The sequence below is a fragment of the Thalassophryne amazonica genome, chromosome 22 (genome assembly GCF_902500255.1).
Source record: "Thalassophryne amazonica chromosome 22, fThaAma1.1, whole genome shotgun sequence".
In the NCBI taxonomy this organism is placed as follows: domain Eukaryota; kingdom Metazoa; phylum Chordata; class Actinopteri; order Batrachoidiformes; family Batrachoididae; genus Thalassophryne; species Thalassophryne amazonica.
This window is the reverse complement of record NC_047124.1, coordinates 35305118-35326507: the sequence shown is the minus strand read 5'-3', so window position 1 is coordinate 35326507 and position 21390 is coordinate 35305118. Positions and strand designations below refer to the sequence as shown.

General features: G+C 44.0%; 1 protein-coding gene across 1 annotated transcript in view; it reads right to left on the bottom strand.

Moving 5' to 3' along the window:
• sult4a1 (sulfotransferase family 4A, member 1) overlaps positions 1 to 19568 on the bottom strand; it is a 73453-nt gene extending 53885 nt beyond the window's left edge. Inside the window, exons 1-2 of the mRNA XM_034163778.1 lie at positions 19334 to 19568; positions 784 to 914 (exon numbers count right to left, since the gene is read on the bottom strand). Of these exons, the coding sequence (XP_034019669.1) occupies positions 784 to 914; positions 19334 to 19502 (300 nt within the window). The 5' untranslated portion in view covers positions 19503 to 19568. The remainder of the gene's footprint in view (positions 1 to 783; positions 915 to 19333) is intronic.
• Positions 19569 to 21390: the final 1822 nt, after the last annotated feature.

Sequence of the window (21390 nt, the reverse complement as noted above, 5' to 3'; positions counted from 1 at the left end):
ATCAATGTTCTGTTTTATTTACATTTTACACAACATCCCAACTTCATTGGAATTGGGGTTGTAGTTTTGTGAGTCTGCTGTCTCTCTGTTGTGTTGTTATTGTTATGTTTTATTTTTCCACCCACCTGAACATGTCTGTTTAGTTTTAGTCACCTTGCCTTTTGTTATTTTTCACGTCTTTTGTTCCTGCTCCCTTAATTTGCGCACCTGTTGACTTGTTTAGCATCAAAACCCTCACCTGTTCCTTGTTTTTTGCTGGTTTGTTCTCCTTGGTTGATGTCTGGTGAATTCCGTGAGTACCTTGAGCTTTATTGCTATTCTCCCCGTGTTTAGCCATGGCTTTGTATCAGTATTTTCCATGTCTCCTACCTGTTTTGTCATGATTACTTCCCCGTTGTTATTCCCGTTACTTTGTTGCCATGTTCTTCTCGTGTTTCGGTTTGTATGTTTGTTGTAGATATTCAAATTTTGTTTGGACTGTTTTTTCACATGTGCTGAGACAATAAATCACTTGTGTTTTCACTTACATTCCGTTTTTGGTTGCTGCCTGAATTTGTGGGTTCGTTTTGAAACTGCAATCGCAACAAAATGATTCGAGCATTTTCAAATTCTGACTCCTGTGTAATCCTTCATTGGCCTGGTGACACCTACCACCCTGGGCTGGCCATAGAGCCTTATTAATTAGGGATACATCCCTGGGGTGGTACGTTTTGCCGGTGTAGGTGGTAGCGACACACCCACTTTCAGGGGTCTGGCCCAAATCCTCCACTCGCAGTGTTTTACCTGTATGATGTCCAGCCCAGGTTGAGGGTACTCCAGAACAGGCAGCTGTTCATCAATGTTCATCAGCCCGATCTCATCAGGGTCTGCTCCCTGACTCACAAGGTACACGACCTCCTGAAGAAGACTGGTGCCTGTGAAGAAGGAGGCAGAGTCCTTGCTATGTTTCAGGAGATGTTTGACAAGAGAAACCTCAGACATGAAACGATATAATTCATCTTCAAAAATCAGCAAAGACATGAACAGGTGGTTTTCTGGACAGAGGTTAAGGCTCGTCCTAGACTTAAACGGCCTTTTATTGCAGACTAACACAGATCTGTTCTCAGTCATGGTGTAAAATAGAGAATATTCCTGAATGAACTAGTTTGATTTGGAAAACACAGAAACAGAACAAAGCTACTCCAAGATTAAATTGAGGTTTACCTTCAGATTAATGCCACAGAGGGCGCCGTGCACCACACTGACAACAACCAAAAGGCTATAGCAGGACATTTATGAGAAACAATTGTTTTATTCTCAAAGGACCAAATTTCACATATTGTTTGATATATATATATATTGGGTTTTATCACACAGCACAATGCCACAGATGTCGCAAGATTTGAGGGAGCGTGCAGTTGGCATGCTGACAGCAGGAATGTCAACCAGAGCTGTTGCTCGTGTATTAAATATTAATTTCTCTACCATAAGCCGTCTCCAAAAGCGTTTCAGAGAATTTGGCAGTACATCCAACCAGCCTCACAACCGCAGACCACGTGTAACCACACCAGCCCAGGACCTCCACATCCAGCATGTTCACCTCCAAGATCGTCTGAGACCAGCCACTCGGACAGCTGCTGAAACAATCGGTTTACATAACCAAAGAATTTCTGCACAAACTGTCAGAAACCGTCTCAGGGAAGTTCATCTGCATGCTCGTCATCCTCATCGGGGTCTCGACCTGACTCCAGTTCGTCATCGTAACCGACTTGAGTGGGCAAATGCTCACATTCGCTGGCGTTTGGCACGTTGGAGAGGTGTTCTCCTCACGGATGAATCCCGGTTCACACTGTTCAGGGCAGATGGCAGACAGCGTGTGTGGCGTCGTGTGGGTGAGCGGTTTTCTGATGTCAATGTTGTGGATCGAGTGGCCCATGGTGGCGGTGGGGTTATGGTATGAGCAGGCATCTGTTATGGACGAAAAACACAGGTGCATTTTATTGATGGCATTTTGAATGCACAGAGATACCGTGACGAGATCCTGAGGCCCATTGTTGTGCCATACATCCAAGAACATCACCTCATGTTGCAGCAGGATAATGCACGGCCCCATGTTGCAAGGATCTGTACACAATTCTTGGAAGCTGAAAATGTCCCAGTTCTTGCATGGCCGGCATACTCACCGGACATGTCACCCATTGAGCATGTTTGGGATGCTCTGGACCGGCGTATACGGCAGCGTGTACCAGTTCCTGCCAATATCCAGCAACTTCGCACAGCCATTGAAGAGGAGTGGACCAACATTCCACAGGCCACAATTGACAACCTGATCAACTCTATGCGAAGGAGATGTGTTGCACTGCATGAGGCAAATGGTGGTCACACCAGATACTGACTGATATCCCCCCCAATAAAACAAAACTGCACCTTTCAGAGTGGCCTTTTATTGTGGGCAGTCTAAGGCACACCTGTGCACTAATCATGGTGTCTAATCAGCATCTTGATATAGCACACCTGTGAGGTGGGATGGATTAACTCAGCAAAGGAGAAGTGCTCACTATCACAGATTTAGTCTGGTTTGTGAACAATATTTGAGGGAAATGGTGATATTGTGTATGTGGAAAAAGTTTTAGATCTTTGAGTTCATCTCATACAAAATGGGAGCAAAACCAAAAGTGTTGCGTTTACATTTTTGTTGAGTGTATATATATATATATATATATATATATACATATATATATATATATATACATATGTATATATATATACATATATGTATATATATATATATATATATATATGTGTGTATATATATATATATATATATATACATATATATATATATATATATATATATAAATTATATGTCACTCAAAGATCAATTGTCATTTTCTATGCTGCTGAATCCATTCAAATAAAAAAAGAGCTTTCTGTTATACACAAGTTTTTGTGTAAAATTTGTTGCTTTTACCATAATGCACATGAACTATCATAGTGATATTTTACAGATATGTGCTCCGCCAATTTCAATTTCAATTTATTTTCATTTATATAGCGCCAAATCACAACAAAGTTGCCTCAAAGCGCTTCACACAGGTAAGGTCTAACCTTACTAACCCCCAGAGCAACAGTGGTAAGAAAAAACTCCCTCTGAGGAAGAAACCTCAAGCAGACCAGACTCAAAGGGGTGACCCTCTGCTTGGGCCATGATACAGACATAAATTACAGAACATTTCACAGAACAATTCATGGACGAATATACAAGAATTGTTGCTGGTGCACCGGACAGGAGGGTCGCCAACACAAATACAACTCCCATCTCTGGATCTCTGGAGACCTTATACAGAGAGAAAAAACAGAATCAGGCACCAGAAAGACAAGAAATACTGTATAATTTGCCAGCATTAAGCAACAAGAAAAACAGAAGAAATACTAAGGTGATCGCCGGCCACTAGCCCTAAACTTCACTAAAAGACCCAGAAATTAGGTAAAGTTGAGGCCGCAGCCCGCTCCAATTACTAATAAAATGAATTAAAAGAATAAAAAGCATAAAACCAAACTATGTCATTATGCTAGCCATATGAAAGGGAAAATAAGTGCGTCTTAAGTCTGGACTTGAAAGTCTCCACAGAATCTGACTGTTTCATTGACACAGGGAGATCATTCCACAGAACAGGGGCACGATAAGAGAAAGCTCTGTGACCTGCAGACTTCTTATTCACCTTAGGGACACAAAGTCATCCTGCACCCTGAGAATGTAAAGCCCGGGCCGGTACGTAAGGTTTAATTAGGTCAGCTAGGTAGGGAGGTGCCAGTCTGTGAACAATTTTATAGACTAGTAGCAGAACCTTAAAATCTGATCTCACTGGGACAGGAAGCCAGTGGAGGGATGCCAAAATGGGTGTAATGTGGTCGAACTTTCTGCTTTGTGTCAAAAGTCTGGCTGCAGCATTTTGAACCAATTGGAGAGCCCTAATGCTAGACTGCGGTAAACCAGAAAATAGAAATTGCAGTAGTCCAATCTAGAAGAGATAAATGCATGGATCAGGGTCTCAGCATCAGCCATAGACAGGATGGGACGAATCTTTGCTATATTTCGCAGGTGGAAGAAAGCAGTCCTAGTAATATTTGTAATGTGAAGGTCAAAGGACAATGTAGGATCAAAAATTACCCCAAGGTTCCTCCCTTTGTCAGTGTGATATATGACATACGAGCCTAGGTTAAGGTCAAATTCATGCCGATGTCTCACTGGACCAAGAACCATCATTTCAGTCTTATCAGAGTTTAAAAGTAGGACATTTCTAGACATCCAACTTCTCACTGCTGCAAGGCAATCTTCTAAGGATTTTAGAAGATATGGACAATAAGTCATAGTAGTTTATTTCTTTCATTTACTTCCACTTAATGTTCATCCATCCATTTATTCTCTGCGTATACCTGCTTATTCCAAATAAGGGTTGCAGGGGGGCTGTAGTCTATCCCAGCACTCATATGGCGTGAGGCGGGTTCACCGTGGACAGGATGCCAGTCTGTCACAGGGCCACATACACACAAACAAACACATTCACACCTACGGACCTATTTAAAGATTCCAGTCCACTTAACTGGGCTCATGGTCTTTGGATGTGGGGGAAGCCGGAGGAAACCCACACAGACACAGGGAGAAACTCCACACAGAAAGGACACAGGTGGGAATCGATCCCATGACCTTCTTGCTGTGAGGCAACAGTGCTAACCACTAAGCCACCATGCTGCCCACTTAACATAGTGAATTACAAAATTTCTGCTGAATTTCATGTGTTATCTCACAAGCTCAGGTTTGATTCAGTGCAAACGCTCACACTGGTGAAGTGACACTTTGACTTTCTCATTAAAATGAACCAACGGATAAACCTGTTTTGAAGTTGAGTGTTTGAGGCTCATACATATGGCCTGGCAGAGACCTTTGGACAGTTTGGATGGTTTTGTGCTGGTCTGATGTTGACACAGTAAAAGTGGATTTGTGTGTTCTTTCTTTGTAAGAGTGTTAAAAGAAGAATTCTGAAAAATATGTCAAATATATCAGGAGGTTAAAAACAAATGACAACCTGACTAATGCTGCACAGTGGTGCACACAGTGAGTGGATTTATCTCCCAACATGTTCTTGGATCGAACATATTTTTGGTCCTAAAGAGCACTTACAGTCCAGACTCAGTGGACCAGGACCTCCACAGAAATGTACAGTTTGGACTGAATGATCTGGAGTTATGGGGTAAAAACAGCAGTCGTGTCAAAGGTCAGTTTTGGTTTCTACAGGGGTCAAAGGTTAAAATTGCTCCCATTTCGACAAAAAGGCATTTTCCTTGACCTTTGACCTACTTCTGAATAGTCACCTCTGGAGTAATATTCAAAGTAATATTCCCTTCAAGTCTGAATGAATTCTGTCCAGCTGTTTTGATTCATCCTTCACACACACACACACACACACACACACACACACACACACACACACACACACACACACACACACACACACACACACACACACACACACACACACACACACACACACACACACACACACGCACACACGCACCAGTGAAACCAATAGACAGTGTAATGAGACAAAAGCTTTTGATAGAAGACAGTCAGGGGATTCTGACTGTTGTTGTCTGTCACGCTGGGCTCATGGTGCACTCGTCTGTGCGCTCTGTCCATCCACGCGTGCCGTCATGTTCGTGCCGTCAGTGGGCCGACATGTTGAGATTTGACTGTATAAATAAACTGAACTGAATCTTTCACGTAAAGCTCGCACCTATGTGGCCAAACACGATGTTCATTGTGTGAGCCACTAAAAGACACAACGTACAAACCAGGAAACTAAAACTGGAATTAAAGGATGTGTTGGGAAGGTGTCGTAACACGGACCCACAACAGGGGGCGCTAATGAACGGACAATGGATAAGGGAAGGAGTAACAATTTAATGTTGCACAAGAACACAACGTAATATAAACAAGGGTACTGCCAATCATACACAAGAGGACTGCGGGCAGGCTCGAAGATAGGAGACCTCGGATGAACGAAGAGCCGGGACCCACACCGCTTCTACCACCAACGGCCTGAAGAACACCGAAGCCGCCAAGCCCTGAGTCCCCAGGTGGTCTCTGTCCTCCGTTGTCGGCCCTGGTACTGCTGGCAGACAGAAACAGAAGGTGGTGAGTGTGAATCCTCACACCCAGCAACCTTGATTAATGATTCTTCTTGGAGGGAGAACCTCCACCTCCAATCATACACACGTGCAGCTCCGGTTTACCACTTATTGGTTTTGGGATGTGAGGCGAAGTCGTCGCAGTCACACCAAAACACCAAAAATTCCAGATAAGGAATATCACCAGGAAAAACAGCTGCAAAACAGATCAGATTATTATTCGCAATAATTACAGCAAGAGGTTTACCTTGAGTCGTAGGAGATTTCTCGGCGAGGAGGTGGAGTCGCCGCCCGGCCTTTATGGTGATGATGATGATGAGATGAATGAGTGACAGCTGGTGTTGAGGATGATTGACGGTTGTCACTCCCAGTGGTTCTGGCGCCCTCTTGTGCTTGAAACCCGCACTCCAAGCAGGGCGCCATCCGGTGGTGGTGAGCCAGCAGTACCTCCTCTTCAGCGGCCCACACAACAGGACCCCCCCCTCAACGGGCGCCTCCTGGCGCCCGACCAGGCTTGTCCGGGTGTCGGTGGTAGAAATCGACCAGAAGGGCCGGGTCCAGGATGAAGCTCCTCTTCACCCAGGAGCGTTCTTCGGGTCCGTAACCCTCCCAGTCCACCAAGTACTGAAAACCCCGACCCATCCGACGGACGTCCAGAAGCCGACGAACAGTCCATGCCGGCTCCCCGTCGATGATCCGGGCAGGAGGTGGGTCGGGTCCGGGGGTGCAGAGCGGCGAGGTGTGGTATGGCTTGAGTTTGGAAACATGAAAAACCGGATGGATCCGCAGTGAAGCCGGGAGTGTTAGCTTCACTGCAGCCGGACTGAGGATCTTGGCGATGGGGAACGGCCCGATGAAGCGGTCCTTGAGTTTGTGGGATGTCACCTGGAGCGGGATATCTTTGGTGGATAGCCACACCTCCTGCCCTGGTTGGTATGTAGGGGCCGGGGAACGCCGGCGATCTGCATGGGCCTTGGCCCTCGTCCGGGCCTGCAACAGGGCAGAGCGGGCGGCCCGCCACACCCGGCGGCACCTCCGCAGGTGGGCCTGGACCGAGGGTACCCCGACCTCTCCCTCCACAAGTGGGAACAACGGGGGCTGGTAGCCCAGACACGCTTCAAAGGGGGAGAGGCCGGTGGCAGAGGATACTTGGCTGTTGTGAGCGTACTCGATCCAGGCCAGATGGTTACTCCAGGCCGCCGGGTGAGCGGAGGTGACACAACGAAGAGCCTGTTCGAGTTCCTGGTTCGCCCGCTCTGCCTGGCCGTTCGTCTGTGGGTGGTACCCGGACGAGAGACGCACGGTGGCCCCCAGTTCCTTACAAAAACTCCTCCAGACCTGCGAGGAAAACTGGGGACCACGATCCGAGACGATGTCCGACGGTATCCCATGCAGATGCACGACGTGGTGGACCAGGAGGTCTGCCGTCTCCTGGGCCGTTGGGAGCTTCGGGAGGGCCACGAAGTGGGCCGCCTTGGAGAACCGGTCCACTATCGTTAGTATGGCGGTGTTGCCCTGGGACGGCGGGAGGCCCGTGACGAAGTCCAGACCGATGTGGGACCAGGGGCGATGAGGCACAGGCAGGGGTTGGAGGAGACCCCTGGTCTTGCGATGGTCCGCCTTGCCCCTGGCACAGGTGGTGCAGGCCTGGACGTAGTCCCGGATGTCGGCTTCCAGTGACGCCCACCAGAAGCGCTGCTGGACTACTGCCACGGTCCTACGCACTCCAGGATGACAGGAGAGCTTGGATCCGTGGCAGAAGTCCAAGACGGCAGCCCTAGCCTCTGGTGGGACGTAGAGTCTGTTCTTCGGACCGTCTCCCGGGTCCGGGTTCTTTGCCTGGGCCTCCCGGACGATCTCCTCCACGTCCCAGGTGAGGGTAGCCACGACAGTGGACTCGGGAAGGATGGTGTCGATGGGGTCCGACAACCCGGCCTTGGCTTCCTCTTCGTGCACCCGGGACAATGCATCGGATCGTTGATTCTTGGTCCCGGGGCGGTAGGTGATCCGGAAGTCAAAGCGCGCGAAGAACAGGGACCAGCGGGCTTGCCTGGGGTTCAGCCGCTTGGCGGTCCGGATGTACTCCAGGTTCCGGTGGTCCGTAAAAACCGTGAAAGGCCCCGTAGCCCCCTCCAACAGGTGTCTCCACTCTTCTAGAGCCTCCTTCACCGCGAGGAGTTCTCGATTGCCCACGTCATAATTCCGTTCAGCGGGGGTCAACCTGCGGGAATAGTAGGCACAAGGATGGAGAACCTTATCGGACTCCCCGCTCTGGGACAGCACGGCTCCTATTCCTGAGTCTGAGGCGTCCACCTCTACTACAAACTGGCGAGTAGGATCAGGCTGCACCAGAACTGGAGCAGATGAAAACCGGCGTTTCAACTCCCTAAACGCGGCCTCGCACCGGTCCGACCAGGTGAATGGGACTTTAGTGGAGGTCAGGGCGGTCAGGGGGCTAACAACCTGACTGTAACCCTTAATGAACCTCCTGTAGAAGTTTGCGAAGCCGAGGAACTGTTGCAGCTTCCTACGGCTCTTTGGTTGGGGCCAATCCCTCACCGCCGCAACCTTGGCCGGATCCGGGGCGACGGAGTTGGAGGAGATGATAAACCCCAAGAAGGACAGAGAAGTGCGGTGAAACTCACACTTCTCGCCCTTCACAAACAGCCGGTTTTCTAACAACCGCTGTAGGACCTGACGTACATGTCGGACATGGGTCTCAGGATCCGGGGAAAAGATGAGTATATCATCCAGATACACGAAGACAAACCGGTGCAGGAAGTCCCGCAAGACGTCATTAACCAAGGCTTGGAACGTCGCGGGGGCGTTAGTGAGGCCGAACGGCATGACCAGGTACTCAAAATGACCTAACGGGGTGTTAAATGCCGTCTTCCATTCGTCTCCCTTCCGGATCCGAACTAGATGGTACGCATTCCTAAGATCGAGTTTGGTGAATATTTTGGCTCCATGCAGGGGTGTGAACACCGAATCCAAGAGGGGCAATGGGTATCGATTGCGAACCGTGATCTCGTTCAATCCCCTGTAATCGATGCATGGACGAAGTCCGCCGTCTTTCTTGCCCACAAAAAAGAAACCAGCACCCATCGGGGAGGTGGAGTTCCGGATCAACCCGGCGGCCAAGGAGTCCCGGATGTAGGTTTCCATTGATTCGCGTTCCGGACGTGAGAGGTTGTACAGCCTGCTGGACGGGAACTCACTGCCCGGAACCAAATCGATGGCACAATCGTACGGTCGGTGCGGTGGAAGGGTGAGCGCCAGATCTTTGCTGAAGACGTCAGCCAGATCATGGTACTCCCCTGGCACCGCCGTCAGATTGGGAGGGGTTTTAACCTCCTCCTTAGCCGTGATTCCGGGGGGAACCGAGGATCCTAAACACTCCCGGTGGCAGGTTTCGCTCCACTGCACCACGACCCCAGACGGCCAATCGATCCGGGGATTGTGCTTCACCATCCAAGAAAAACCCAAAATCACTCGGGAGGTAGAAGGTGTCACGTAAAACACTATCTCCTCCCGATGATTCCCAGACACAACCAGGGTCACAGGCTGGGTCCGGTGTGTGATTAGCGGGAATAGAGTGCCATCTAGTGCCCGTACCTTCAAGGGCGAAGGCAGAGCCACTAGAGGGAGCCCCACTTCCTTTGCCCATCTGCTATCCAACAGATTCCCTTCGGACCCCATGTCCACCAGTGCTGGGGCGTGAAGGGTTAAATCCCCACTCAGGATTACCACTGGGATTCGTGCTGATTTGCGGGAACTTCCCGTGCACATGTTATGGCCCACCCTTAGCCCAGTTTCTAAGGACGGGCGTTGGTGTTTGACCGTTTGGGGCAGTCTTTTAACGTGTTCACATGAGCCACAGTAAAAACATTCCCCGCGGGCCAGTCTCCTTTGTTTGATATCTGATCTCACTTTAGCCCTGCTCGTGTCCATAGCTTCGTCAGCAGGGGGAGCTGTTGCCACACGGAGCCCACCAGCAATGGAGCGTGAGGACGACGTCACCCCGTCAGACCCGGAAGAGAGAGGGATGGCTTGTGCCCGGCCACGCCCCCCGGCCTGCTCCCGACGGTGTTCAGTCAAGCGGTTGTCTAAGCGTATAACCAGAGTGACAAGCCCGTCGAAAGTCTGCGGTTCGTCCTTAGCCAGTAAATGCTCCTTCAGTACTGGAGACAGTCCGCTTATGAAGGCGGCGCGGAGCGCAACGTCATTCCAACCCGACCTCGCAGCCGCGATGCGGAAGTCGACAGCGTAATCGGCCGCGCTCCGACGCCCCTGTCTCAGTGACAGCAGCACGGTCGAGGCGGTCTCGCCTCTGTTGGGATGATCAAACACCTGTTTGAATTCCCGTATAAACCCAGCGTATGACGTCAGAAGCCATGACTGCTATTCCCAGAGCGCTGTAGCCCAAGCGCGTGCCTCACCTCGAAGCAGATTAATTACATAAGCCACCCGGGTGGCGTCTGCTGCGTACATGACTGGACGCTGTGCAAAAACGAGCGAACACTGCATCAAGAAGTCTGCGCACGTTTCCACACAGCCTCCGTACGGTTCAGGAGGACTTATGTAAGCTTCAGGGGACGGTGGGGGGGGTAGTTGAACGGCCAGTGGAACATCTACATTAGGCTCCGGGCGAGCAGGAGGACACACTGCAGCGACGCTCGACTCGCGTGCTTCCACTCTGGCGGTGAGAGCCTCCATCCTCTGATTGAGGATTGCATTTTGCTCAGTTACCAGCTGTAACTGAGCAGTGAAAGCGGTAAGGATTTGCTGCAGATCACTTACCACGCCTCCTGCTGACGCCTGCGCTCCCTGTTCTCCCATTGGCTGTTCAAGCTGTGGTTGACGCCCCTCGGGATCCATGACGAATGGCCGAGAAATCCTGTTGGGAAGGTGTCGTAACACGGACCCACAACAGGGGGCGCTAATGAACGGACAATGGATAAGGGAAGGAGTAACAATTTAATGTTGCACAAGAACACAACGTAATATAAACAAGGGTACTGCCAATCATACACAAGAGGACTGCGGGCAGGCTCGAAGATAGGAGACCTCGGATGAACGAAGAGCCGGGACCCACACCGCTTCTACCACCAACGGCCTGAAGAACACTGAAGCCGCCAAGCCCTGAGTCCCCAGGTGGTCTCTGTCCTCCGTTGTCGGCCCTGGTACTGCTGGCAGACAGAAACAGAAGGTGGTGAGTGTGAATCCTCACACCCAGCAACCTTGATTAATGATTCTTCTTGGAGGGAGAACCTCCACCTCCAATCATACACACGTGCAGCTCCGGTTTACCACTTATTGGTTTTGGGATGTGAGGCGAAGTCGTCGCAGTCACACCAAAACACCAAAAATTCCAGATAAGGAATATCACCAGGAAAAACAGCTGCAAAACAGATCAGATTATTATTCGCAATAATTACAGCAAGAGGTTTACCTTGAATCGTAGGAGATTTCTCGGCGAGGAGGTGGAGTCGCCGCCCGGCCTTTATGGTGATGATGATGATGAGATGAATGAGTGACAGCTGGTGTTGAGGATGATTGACGGTTGTCACTCCCAGTGGTTCTGGCGCCCTCTTGTGCTTGAAGCCCGCACTCCAAGCAGGGCGCCATCCGGTGGTGGTGAGCCAGCAGTACCTCCTCTTCAGCGGCCCACACAACAGGATGGATAGAACGTGTGGCTGGGGACGATACAAAACATTCAACGTACTTTTACTAAATGTTTGAAAACTTTTCAGCATCTGTTTTCTGGAACGTTTTTTGGAGAATGAGTCAAAAGGAAGACATAATGGCTTCATTAAGACAACATTGTTTGGAAATGTTCTACTTGATTAGCGCCATCTGGTGTTGAAACATAAAAACACGTCTGTCCATGCATGAGTACGTGCGGTGCTCTTTCTCCAGACAAACTTGAAGTCTTGCAGTTGGAGGTCCGACAGAAGGCTGGAAGTTAAAGAAGCTGATAGTGCTGATAGGGTTCACTTCAGGTCGAGGACATCGGGTGCAGACTGGACATTGACTGGTTTTAGGATCCTCCTGAGATAACCGTGTGCAGGCGGTGGTTCCTGCAGCCTGTGCAGATGAGCTAAACTGAGACCGTCTCAGTCTGATAAACCGCACTGATCTGTGTGTGGTTGCTGACTTTTGGTCATTGAGACATAACCGGTATGAAGATGAACTCTTCAGAAGGTGAGAGCAGAATCAGTTTCCTGGAACACTCATTTGTTATCTTATTTATTGTTTTGATTCACAAAACAAATAAATAAAAAGAAACTGGTTCAAACAACGGTTTTTGAAAATTTTGCTACTTATCTTGCTGCAGTTCACAGGACAAACAATATCAACTTAAAGGGATCAAACAGCACTTATCATTATTACTAGTCCCAGTGTACCATGACCGACACAAAACTATGGTGGCCATCCAGGGTGGAAAATGAAAAACAGTTTGTTGCACCAATTTTAGTAAAAAGTGATGCAAATTTTTGGTTAACAGGGTTTTAAAAACAGGTTGCACCATCTGCTTAGTTATGTTACAGGATGTCATAATGTCACAGAATCTAATTTGACCTTGTTTGACCTTTACTTTGCAGACCAAACATTCAACACAGTCAGAACTATTCTGATTATTCGTCCCCTTATACGGTGCATCCTGAAAGTATTCACAGCGCACATGGCAGCCCACCTGGAGTTTGACAAAAGACACCTGAAGGACTCTCAGACCAGGAGAAACAAAATTCTCTGGTCTGATGAGACAAAGAATGAACTCTTTGATGTCATGTTTGGAGGAAACCAGGCACCATGCCTACAGTGAAGCATGGGGGTGGAAACATCATGCTTTGGGGCTGTTTTTCTGCAAAGGGGACAGGACGACTGATCCATGTTAAGGGACCATGTATCGTGAGATTTTAAGCCAAAACCTCCTTCCATCAGTGAGAGCGTTGAAGATGCAATATTGCTGGGTCTTCTAGGATGACAGTGATTTAGGGGAGGTGATGGTCTAGTGGTTAAGGTGTTGGGCTTGAGTCCAGAAGATCATGGGTTCAAATCCCCACCTGACTGGAAAATCACTAACGGCCCTTGGGCAAGGCCTTTAATCCCCTATTGCTCCCGGTGTGTAGTGAGTGCCTTGTATGGCAGCACCCTGACATCGGGGTGAATGTGAGGCATAATTGTAAAGTGCTTTGAGCGTCTGAAAAGCGCTATATAAATGCAGTCCATTTATCCCAAACACACCGCTCAGGCAACAAAGGAGTGGCTCTGTAAAAAGCATTTCAAGGTCCTGGAGTGGCCGAGCCAGTCTCCAGACCTCAACCCCATAGACCCGTTTATCATGACATGTTATAATGAAATGTGATGATTATTGCTATTTTACAAACACATAAATATAACAAATAAAATAAAAATAAATCCATGTTGGTATAAAATATGTCTGGTTATTTTATTGTTTTGTGATGATAAACCTGCAGTCCTCATAAAGTTCATGCTGTAATTTTCTCACTGCTCAGAGTTTGCCCGCAGAATTTTTTTTATTAATTTTATCCGTGTCTGCTGATTTTTTTTTACAATTTTTTTTCACGTGTCTGCAGATTTATTTTTATATATAAATTCTATCCACGTGTCTGCATTTTTTTTTTAGAAATTTTGTCCACATGTGCAGATTTATTTATTTTTTAAATTTTAACCATTTGCCTGCAGATGTTTTTAATAAATTCTATCCACGTGTCTGCATTTTTTGAGAAATTTTATCCATGTGTCTGCAGATTTATTTTTCTATATAAATTTTATCCACATGTCTGCAAATTTATTTTTATATATAAATTTTATCCACGTGCCTGCAGATATTTTTAATAAATTCTATCCACGTCTGCATTTTTTTTTTAGAAATTTTATCCACGTCTCTGCAGATTTATTTTTATATATAAATTTATCTGCATTTTTTTGACAAAGTTTATCCACATGTCTGCAGATTTATTTTTATATATAAATTTTATCCACGTGCCTGCATCCATCCATCCATTTTCTTCCGCTTTATCCGGAGTCGGGTTGTGGGGGCAGCAGCTCAAGCAAAGCCGCCCAAACCTCCCGATCCACACACACGTCCCCCAGCTCCTCCGGGGGAACCCCAAGGCGTTCCCAAGCCAGCCGAGAGATGTAGTCCTTCCAGCGTGTCCTGGGTCTTCCCCGGGGCCTCCTCCCAATGGGACATGCCCCATGCATGTCCCATGTCCCCATTGCCCACGTGCCTGCAGGTTTTTAAAAATGAATTCTATCCACATGCCTGCAGATTTATTTTTACATGTACATTTGTCTGCATTTTTATGACAAAGTTTATCCACGTGCCTGCAGATTTATTTTTATATGTACATTTGTCTGCATTTTTATGACAGTTTATCCACGTGCCTGCAGATTTATTTTTATATGTACATTTGTCTGCATTTTTATGACAAAGTTTATCCACGTGCCTGCAGATTTATTTTTATATGTACATTTGTCTGCATTTTTATGACAAAGTTTATCCACGTGCCTGCAGATTTATTTTTATATGTACATTTGTCTGCATTTTTATGACAGTTTATCCACGTGCCTGCAGATTTATTTTTATATGTACATTTGTCTGCATTTTTATGACAAAGTTTATCCACGTGCCTGCAGATTTATTTTTATATGTACATTTGTCTGCATTTTTATGACAGTTTATCCACGTGCCTGCAGATTTATTTTTATATGTACATTTGTCTGCATTTTTATGACAGTTTATCCACGTGCCTGCAGATTTATTTTTATATGTACATTTGTCTGCATTTTTATGACAGTTTATCCACGTGCCTGCAGATTTATTTTTATATGTACATTTGTCTGCATTTTTATGACAAAGTTTATCCACGTGCCTGCAGATTTATTTTTATATGTACATTTGTCTGCATTTTTATGACAAAGTTTATCCACGTGCCTGCAGATTTATTTTTATATGTACATTTGTCTGCATTTTTATGACAGTTTATCCACGTGCCTGCAGATTTATTTTTATATGTACATTTGTCTGCATTTTTATGACAGTTTATCCACGTGCCTGCAGATTTATTTTTATATGTACATTTGTCTGCATTTTTATGACAAAGTTTATCCACGTGCCTGCAGATTTATTTTTATATGTACATTTGTCTGCATTTTTATGACAAAGTTTATCCACGTGCCTGCAGATTTATTTTTATATGTACATTTGTCTGCATTTTTATGACAAAGTTTATCCACGTGCCTGCAGATTTATTTTTATATGTACATTTGTCTGCATTTTTATGACAAAGTTTATCCACGTGCCTGCAGATTTATTTTTACATGTACATTTGTCTGCATTTTTATGACAAAGTTTATCCACGTGCCTGCAGATTTATTTTTACATGTACATTTGTCTGCATTTTTATGACAAAGTTTATCCACGTGCCTGCAGATTTATTTTTTTACATGTACATTTGTCTGCATTTTTATGACAAAGTTTATCCACGTGCCTGCAGATTTATTTTTATATGTACATTTGTCTGCATTTTTATGACAAAGTTTATCCACGTGCCTGCAGATTTATTTTTACATGTACATTTGTCTGCATTTTTATGACAAAGTTTATCTACGTGCCTGCAGATTTATTTTTTTACATGTACATTTGTCTGCATTTTTATGACAAAGTTTATCCACGTGCCTGCAGATTTATTTTTTTACATGTACATTTGTCTGCATTTTTATGACAAAGTTTATCCACGCGCCTGCAGATTTATTTTTACATGTACATTTGTCTGCATTTTTATGACAAAGTTTATCCACGCGCCTGCAGATTTATTTTTACATGTACATTTGTCTGCATTTTTATGACAAAGTTTATCCACGCGCCTGCAGATTTATTTTTACATGTACATTTGTCTGCATTTTTATGACAAAGTTTATCCACGCGCCTGCAGATTTATTTTTACATGTACATTTGTCTGCATTTTTATGACAAAGTTTATCCACGCGCCTGCAGATTTATTTTTATATGTACATTTGTCTGCATTTTTATGACAAAGTTTATCCACGCGCCTGCAGATTTATTTTTACATGTACATTTGTCTGCATTTTTATGACAAAGTTTATCCACGCGCCTGCAGATTTATTTTTACATGTACATTTGTCTGCATTTTTATGACAAAGTTTATCCACGCGCCTGCAGATTTATTTTTACATGTACATTTGTCTGCATTTTTATGACAAAGTTTATCCACGCGCCTGCAGATTTATTTTTACATGTACATTTGTCTGCATTTTTATGACAAAGTTTATCCACGCGCCTGCAGATTTATTTTTACATGTACATTTGTCTGCATTTTTATGACAGTTTATCCACGCGCCTGCAGATTTATTTTTACATGTACATTTGTCTGCATTTTTATGACAAAGTTTATCCACGCGCCTGCAGATTTATTTTACATGTACATTTGTCTGCATTTTTATGACAAAGTTTATCCACGCGCCTGCAGATTTATTTTTACATGTACATTTGTCTGCATTTTTATGACAAAGTTTATCCACGCGCCTGCAGATTTATTTTTACATGTACATTTGTCTGCATTTTTATGACAAAGTTTATCCACGCGCCTGCAGATTTATTTTTACATGTACATTTGTCTGCATTTTTATGACAAAGTTTATCCACGCGCCTGCAGATTTATTTTTACTATGTACATTTGTCTGCATTTTTATGACAAAGTTTATCCACGCGCCTGCAGATTTATTTTTACATGTACATTTGTCTGCATTTTTATGACAAAGTTTATCCACGCGCCTGCAGATTTATTTTTAATATGTACATTTGTCTGCATTTTTATGACAAAGTTTATCCACGCGCCTGCAGATTTATTTTTACATGTACATTTGTCTGCATTTTTATGACAAAGTTTATCCACGCGCCTGCAGATTTATTTTTATATGTACATTTGTCTGCATTTTTATGACAAAGTTTATCCACGCGCCTGCAGATTTATTTTTACATGTACATTTGTCTGCATTTTTATGACAAAGTTTATCCACGCGCCTGCAGATTTATTTTTACATGTACATTTGTCTGCATTTTTATGACAAAGTTTATCCACGCGCCTGCAGATTTATTTTTACATGTACATTTGTCTGCATTTTTATGACAAAGTTTATCCACGCGCCTGCAGATTTATTTTTACATGTACATTTGTCTGCATTTTTATGACAAAGTTTATCCACGCGCCTGCAGATTTATTTTTACATGTACATTTGTCTGCATTTTTATGACAAAGTTTATCCACGCGCCTGCAGATTTATTTTTACATGTACATTTGTCTGCATTTTTATGACAAAGTTTATCCACGCGCCTGCAGATTTATTTTTACATGTACATTTGTCTGCATTTTTATGACAAAGTTTATCCACGCGCCTGCAGATTTATTTTTACATGTACATTTGTCTGCATTTTTATGACAAGTTTATCCACGCGCCTGCAGATTTATTTTTACATGTACATTTGTCTGCATTTTTATGACAAAGTTTATCCACGCGCCTGCAGATTTATTTTTACATGTACATTTGTCTGCATTTTTATGACAGTTTATCCACGCGCCTGCAGATTTATTTTTACATGTACATTTGTCTGCATTTTTATGACAAAGTTTATCCACGCGCCTGCAGATTTATTTTTATATGTACATTTGTCTGCATTTTTATGACAAAGTTTATCCACGCGCCTGCAGATTTATTTTTACATGTACATTTGTCTGCATTTTTATGACAAAGTTTATCCACGCGCCTGCAGATTTATTTTTACATGTACATTTGTCTGCATTTTTATGACAAAGTTTATCCACGCGCCTGCAGATTTATTTTTACATGTACATTTGTCTGCATTTTTATGACAAAGTTTATCCACGCGCCTGCAGATTTATTTTTACATGTACATTTGTCTGCATTTTTATGACAAAGTTTATCCACGCGCCTGCAGATTTATTTTTACATGTACATTTGTCTGCATTTTTATGACAAAGTTTATCCACGTGCCTGCAGATTTATTTTTATATGTACATTTGTCTGCATTTTTATGACAGTTTATCCACGTGCCTGCAGATTTATTTTTATATGTACATTTGTCTGCATTTTTATGACAGTTTATCCACGTGCCTGCAGATTTATTTTTATATGTACATTTGTCTGCATTTTTATGACAAAGTTTATCCACGTGCCTGCAGATTTATTTTTATATATATAAATTTTATCCACGTGCCTGCAGATTTTTTTTATATATAAATTTTATCCACGTGCCTGCAGATTTTTTTTATATATAAATTTTATCCACGTGCCTGCAGATTTATTTTTATATGTACATTTGTCTGCATTTTTATGACAGTTTATCCACGTGCCTGCAGATTTATTTTTATATGTACATTTGTCTGCATTTTTATGACAGTTTATCCACGTGCCTGCAGATTTATTTTTATATGTACATTTGTCTGCATTTTTATGACAAAGTTTATCCACGTGCCTGCAGATTTATTTTTATATATATAAATTTTATCCACGTGCCTGCAGATTTTTTTTATATATAAATTTTATCCACGTGCCTGCAGATTTTTTTTATATATAAATTTTATCCACATGCCTACAGATTTATTTTTATATATATAAATTTTATCCACGTGCCTGCAGATTTATTTTTATATATATAAATTTTATCCACGTGCCTGCAGATTTTTTTTATATATAAAGTTTATCCACGTGCCTGCAGATTTATTTTTATATGTACATTTGTCTGCATTTTTATGACAAAGTTTATCCACGTGTCTGCAGATTTATTTTTATATGTACATTTGTCTGCATTTTTATGACAAAGTTTATCCACGTGCCTGCAGATTTTTTTTATATATAAATTTTATCCACATGCCTACAGATGTTTTCACACAAACATGACGTCGGCGTCAATAATGCGTCATATCTGACTCAGGGAGCCTCTTTGTGTCCCTGAAGGTAAACGCGCTCTCTGCTGTCACGTGACTGGCGCACACCCAGAACGCAGCGCTGCGCATCAACACCGCGGACGGGTATGAAGCCGGTTCTGGTCCTGGTCCTGGTTCAGGTTCAGGTTCTGGCCGTGTGCAGGTCTCACCTGACTTCGGGTAGGTGACGATCCAGATGTCGCTGCCTCTGAGGGAGAAGTCTGCGATCTCCTCCATCTTGCCCCTGCAGAAGGGCGGCAGCCGCACGCCGTCGAACTCGAAGTATTTGCTCTCGAACTCGATGGGCGTGCACGGCGTGTCCGCCTCGCTCTCCGCCATCCTTGCGCGTGTCACAGCAGAACCGACGAGGATGATGATGACGTGATGACGGTGATGATGAGGCGCTCGCTGCTGAGCGGAGGCACGGACAGCCAATCGTCCGGGAGATAAGTGATGTCATGCGCGTGAGCGGCCTGCATCAGGACCACCGAACCCGCGAAGGATGCTTCCCAACGCGCACAGCGACTTCTGGAACCAGACCGGAACAAACATTTGAACATGAAGCCTGTAAAACGTGACACACGTTATTTATATTTATTTCGTGTTATATGTCTTTCGACAGACGGACTCACGTTATTTATTCACGTTTTAAACACCGGAAAACTTCTAATACACAACTACAGTAACACAACACAGATACACAACTACAGTAACACAACACAGATACACAACACAAATACACAACTACAGTAACACAACACAGATACACAACTACAGTAACACAACACAGATACACAACACAAATACACAACTACAGTAACACAACACAGATACACAACTACAGTAACACAACACAGATACACAACTACAGTAACAACACAGATACACAACACAAATACACAACTACAGTAACACAACACAGATACACAACTACAGTAACACAACACAGATACACAACACAATACACAACTACAGTAACACAACACAGATACACAACTACAGTAACACAACACAGATACACAACACAAATACACAACTACAGTAACACAACACAGATACACAACTACAGTAACACAACACAGATACACAACACAGATACACAACTACAGTAACACAACACAGATACACAACTACAGTAACACAACACAGATACACAACACAAATACACAACTACAGTAACACAACACAGATACACAACTACAGTAACACAACACAGATACACAACTACAGTAACACAACACAGATACACAACACAAATACACAACTACAGTAACACAACACAGATACACAACACAAATACACAACTACAGTAACACAACACAGATACACAACTACAGTAACACAACACAAATACACAACTACAGTAACACAACACAGATACACAACACAAATACACAACTACAGTAACACAACACAAATACACAACTACAGTAACACAACACAGATACACAACTACAGTAACACAACACAGATACACAACTACAGTAACACAACACAGATACACAACACAAATACACAACTACAGTAACACAACACAGATACACAACTACAGTAACACAACACAGATACACAACACAAATACACAACTACAGTAACACAACACAGATACACAACTACAGTAACACAACACAGATACACAACTACAGTAACACAACACAGATACACAACACAAATACACAACTACAGTAACACAACACAGATACACAACACAAATACACAACTACAGTAACACAACACAGATACACAACTACTGTAACACAACACAAATACACAACTACAGTAACACAACACAGATACACAACACAAATACACAACTACAGTAACACAACACAGATACACAACACAAATACACAACTACAGTAACACAACACAAATACACAACTACAGTAACACAACACAGATACACAACACAAATACACAACTACAGTAACACAACACAAATACACAACTACAGTAACACAACACAGATACACAACACAAATACACAACTACAGTAACACAACACAGATACACAACTACAGTAACACAACACAGATACACAACACAAATACACAACTACAGTAACACAACACAGATACACAACTACAGTAACACAACACAGATACACAACTACAGTAACACAACACAGATACACAACACAAATACACAACTACAGTAACACAACACAGATACACAACTACTGTAACACAACACAAATACACAACTACAGTAACACAACACAGATACA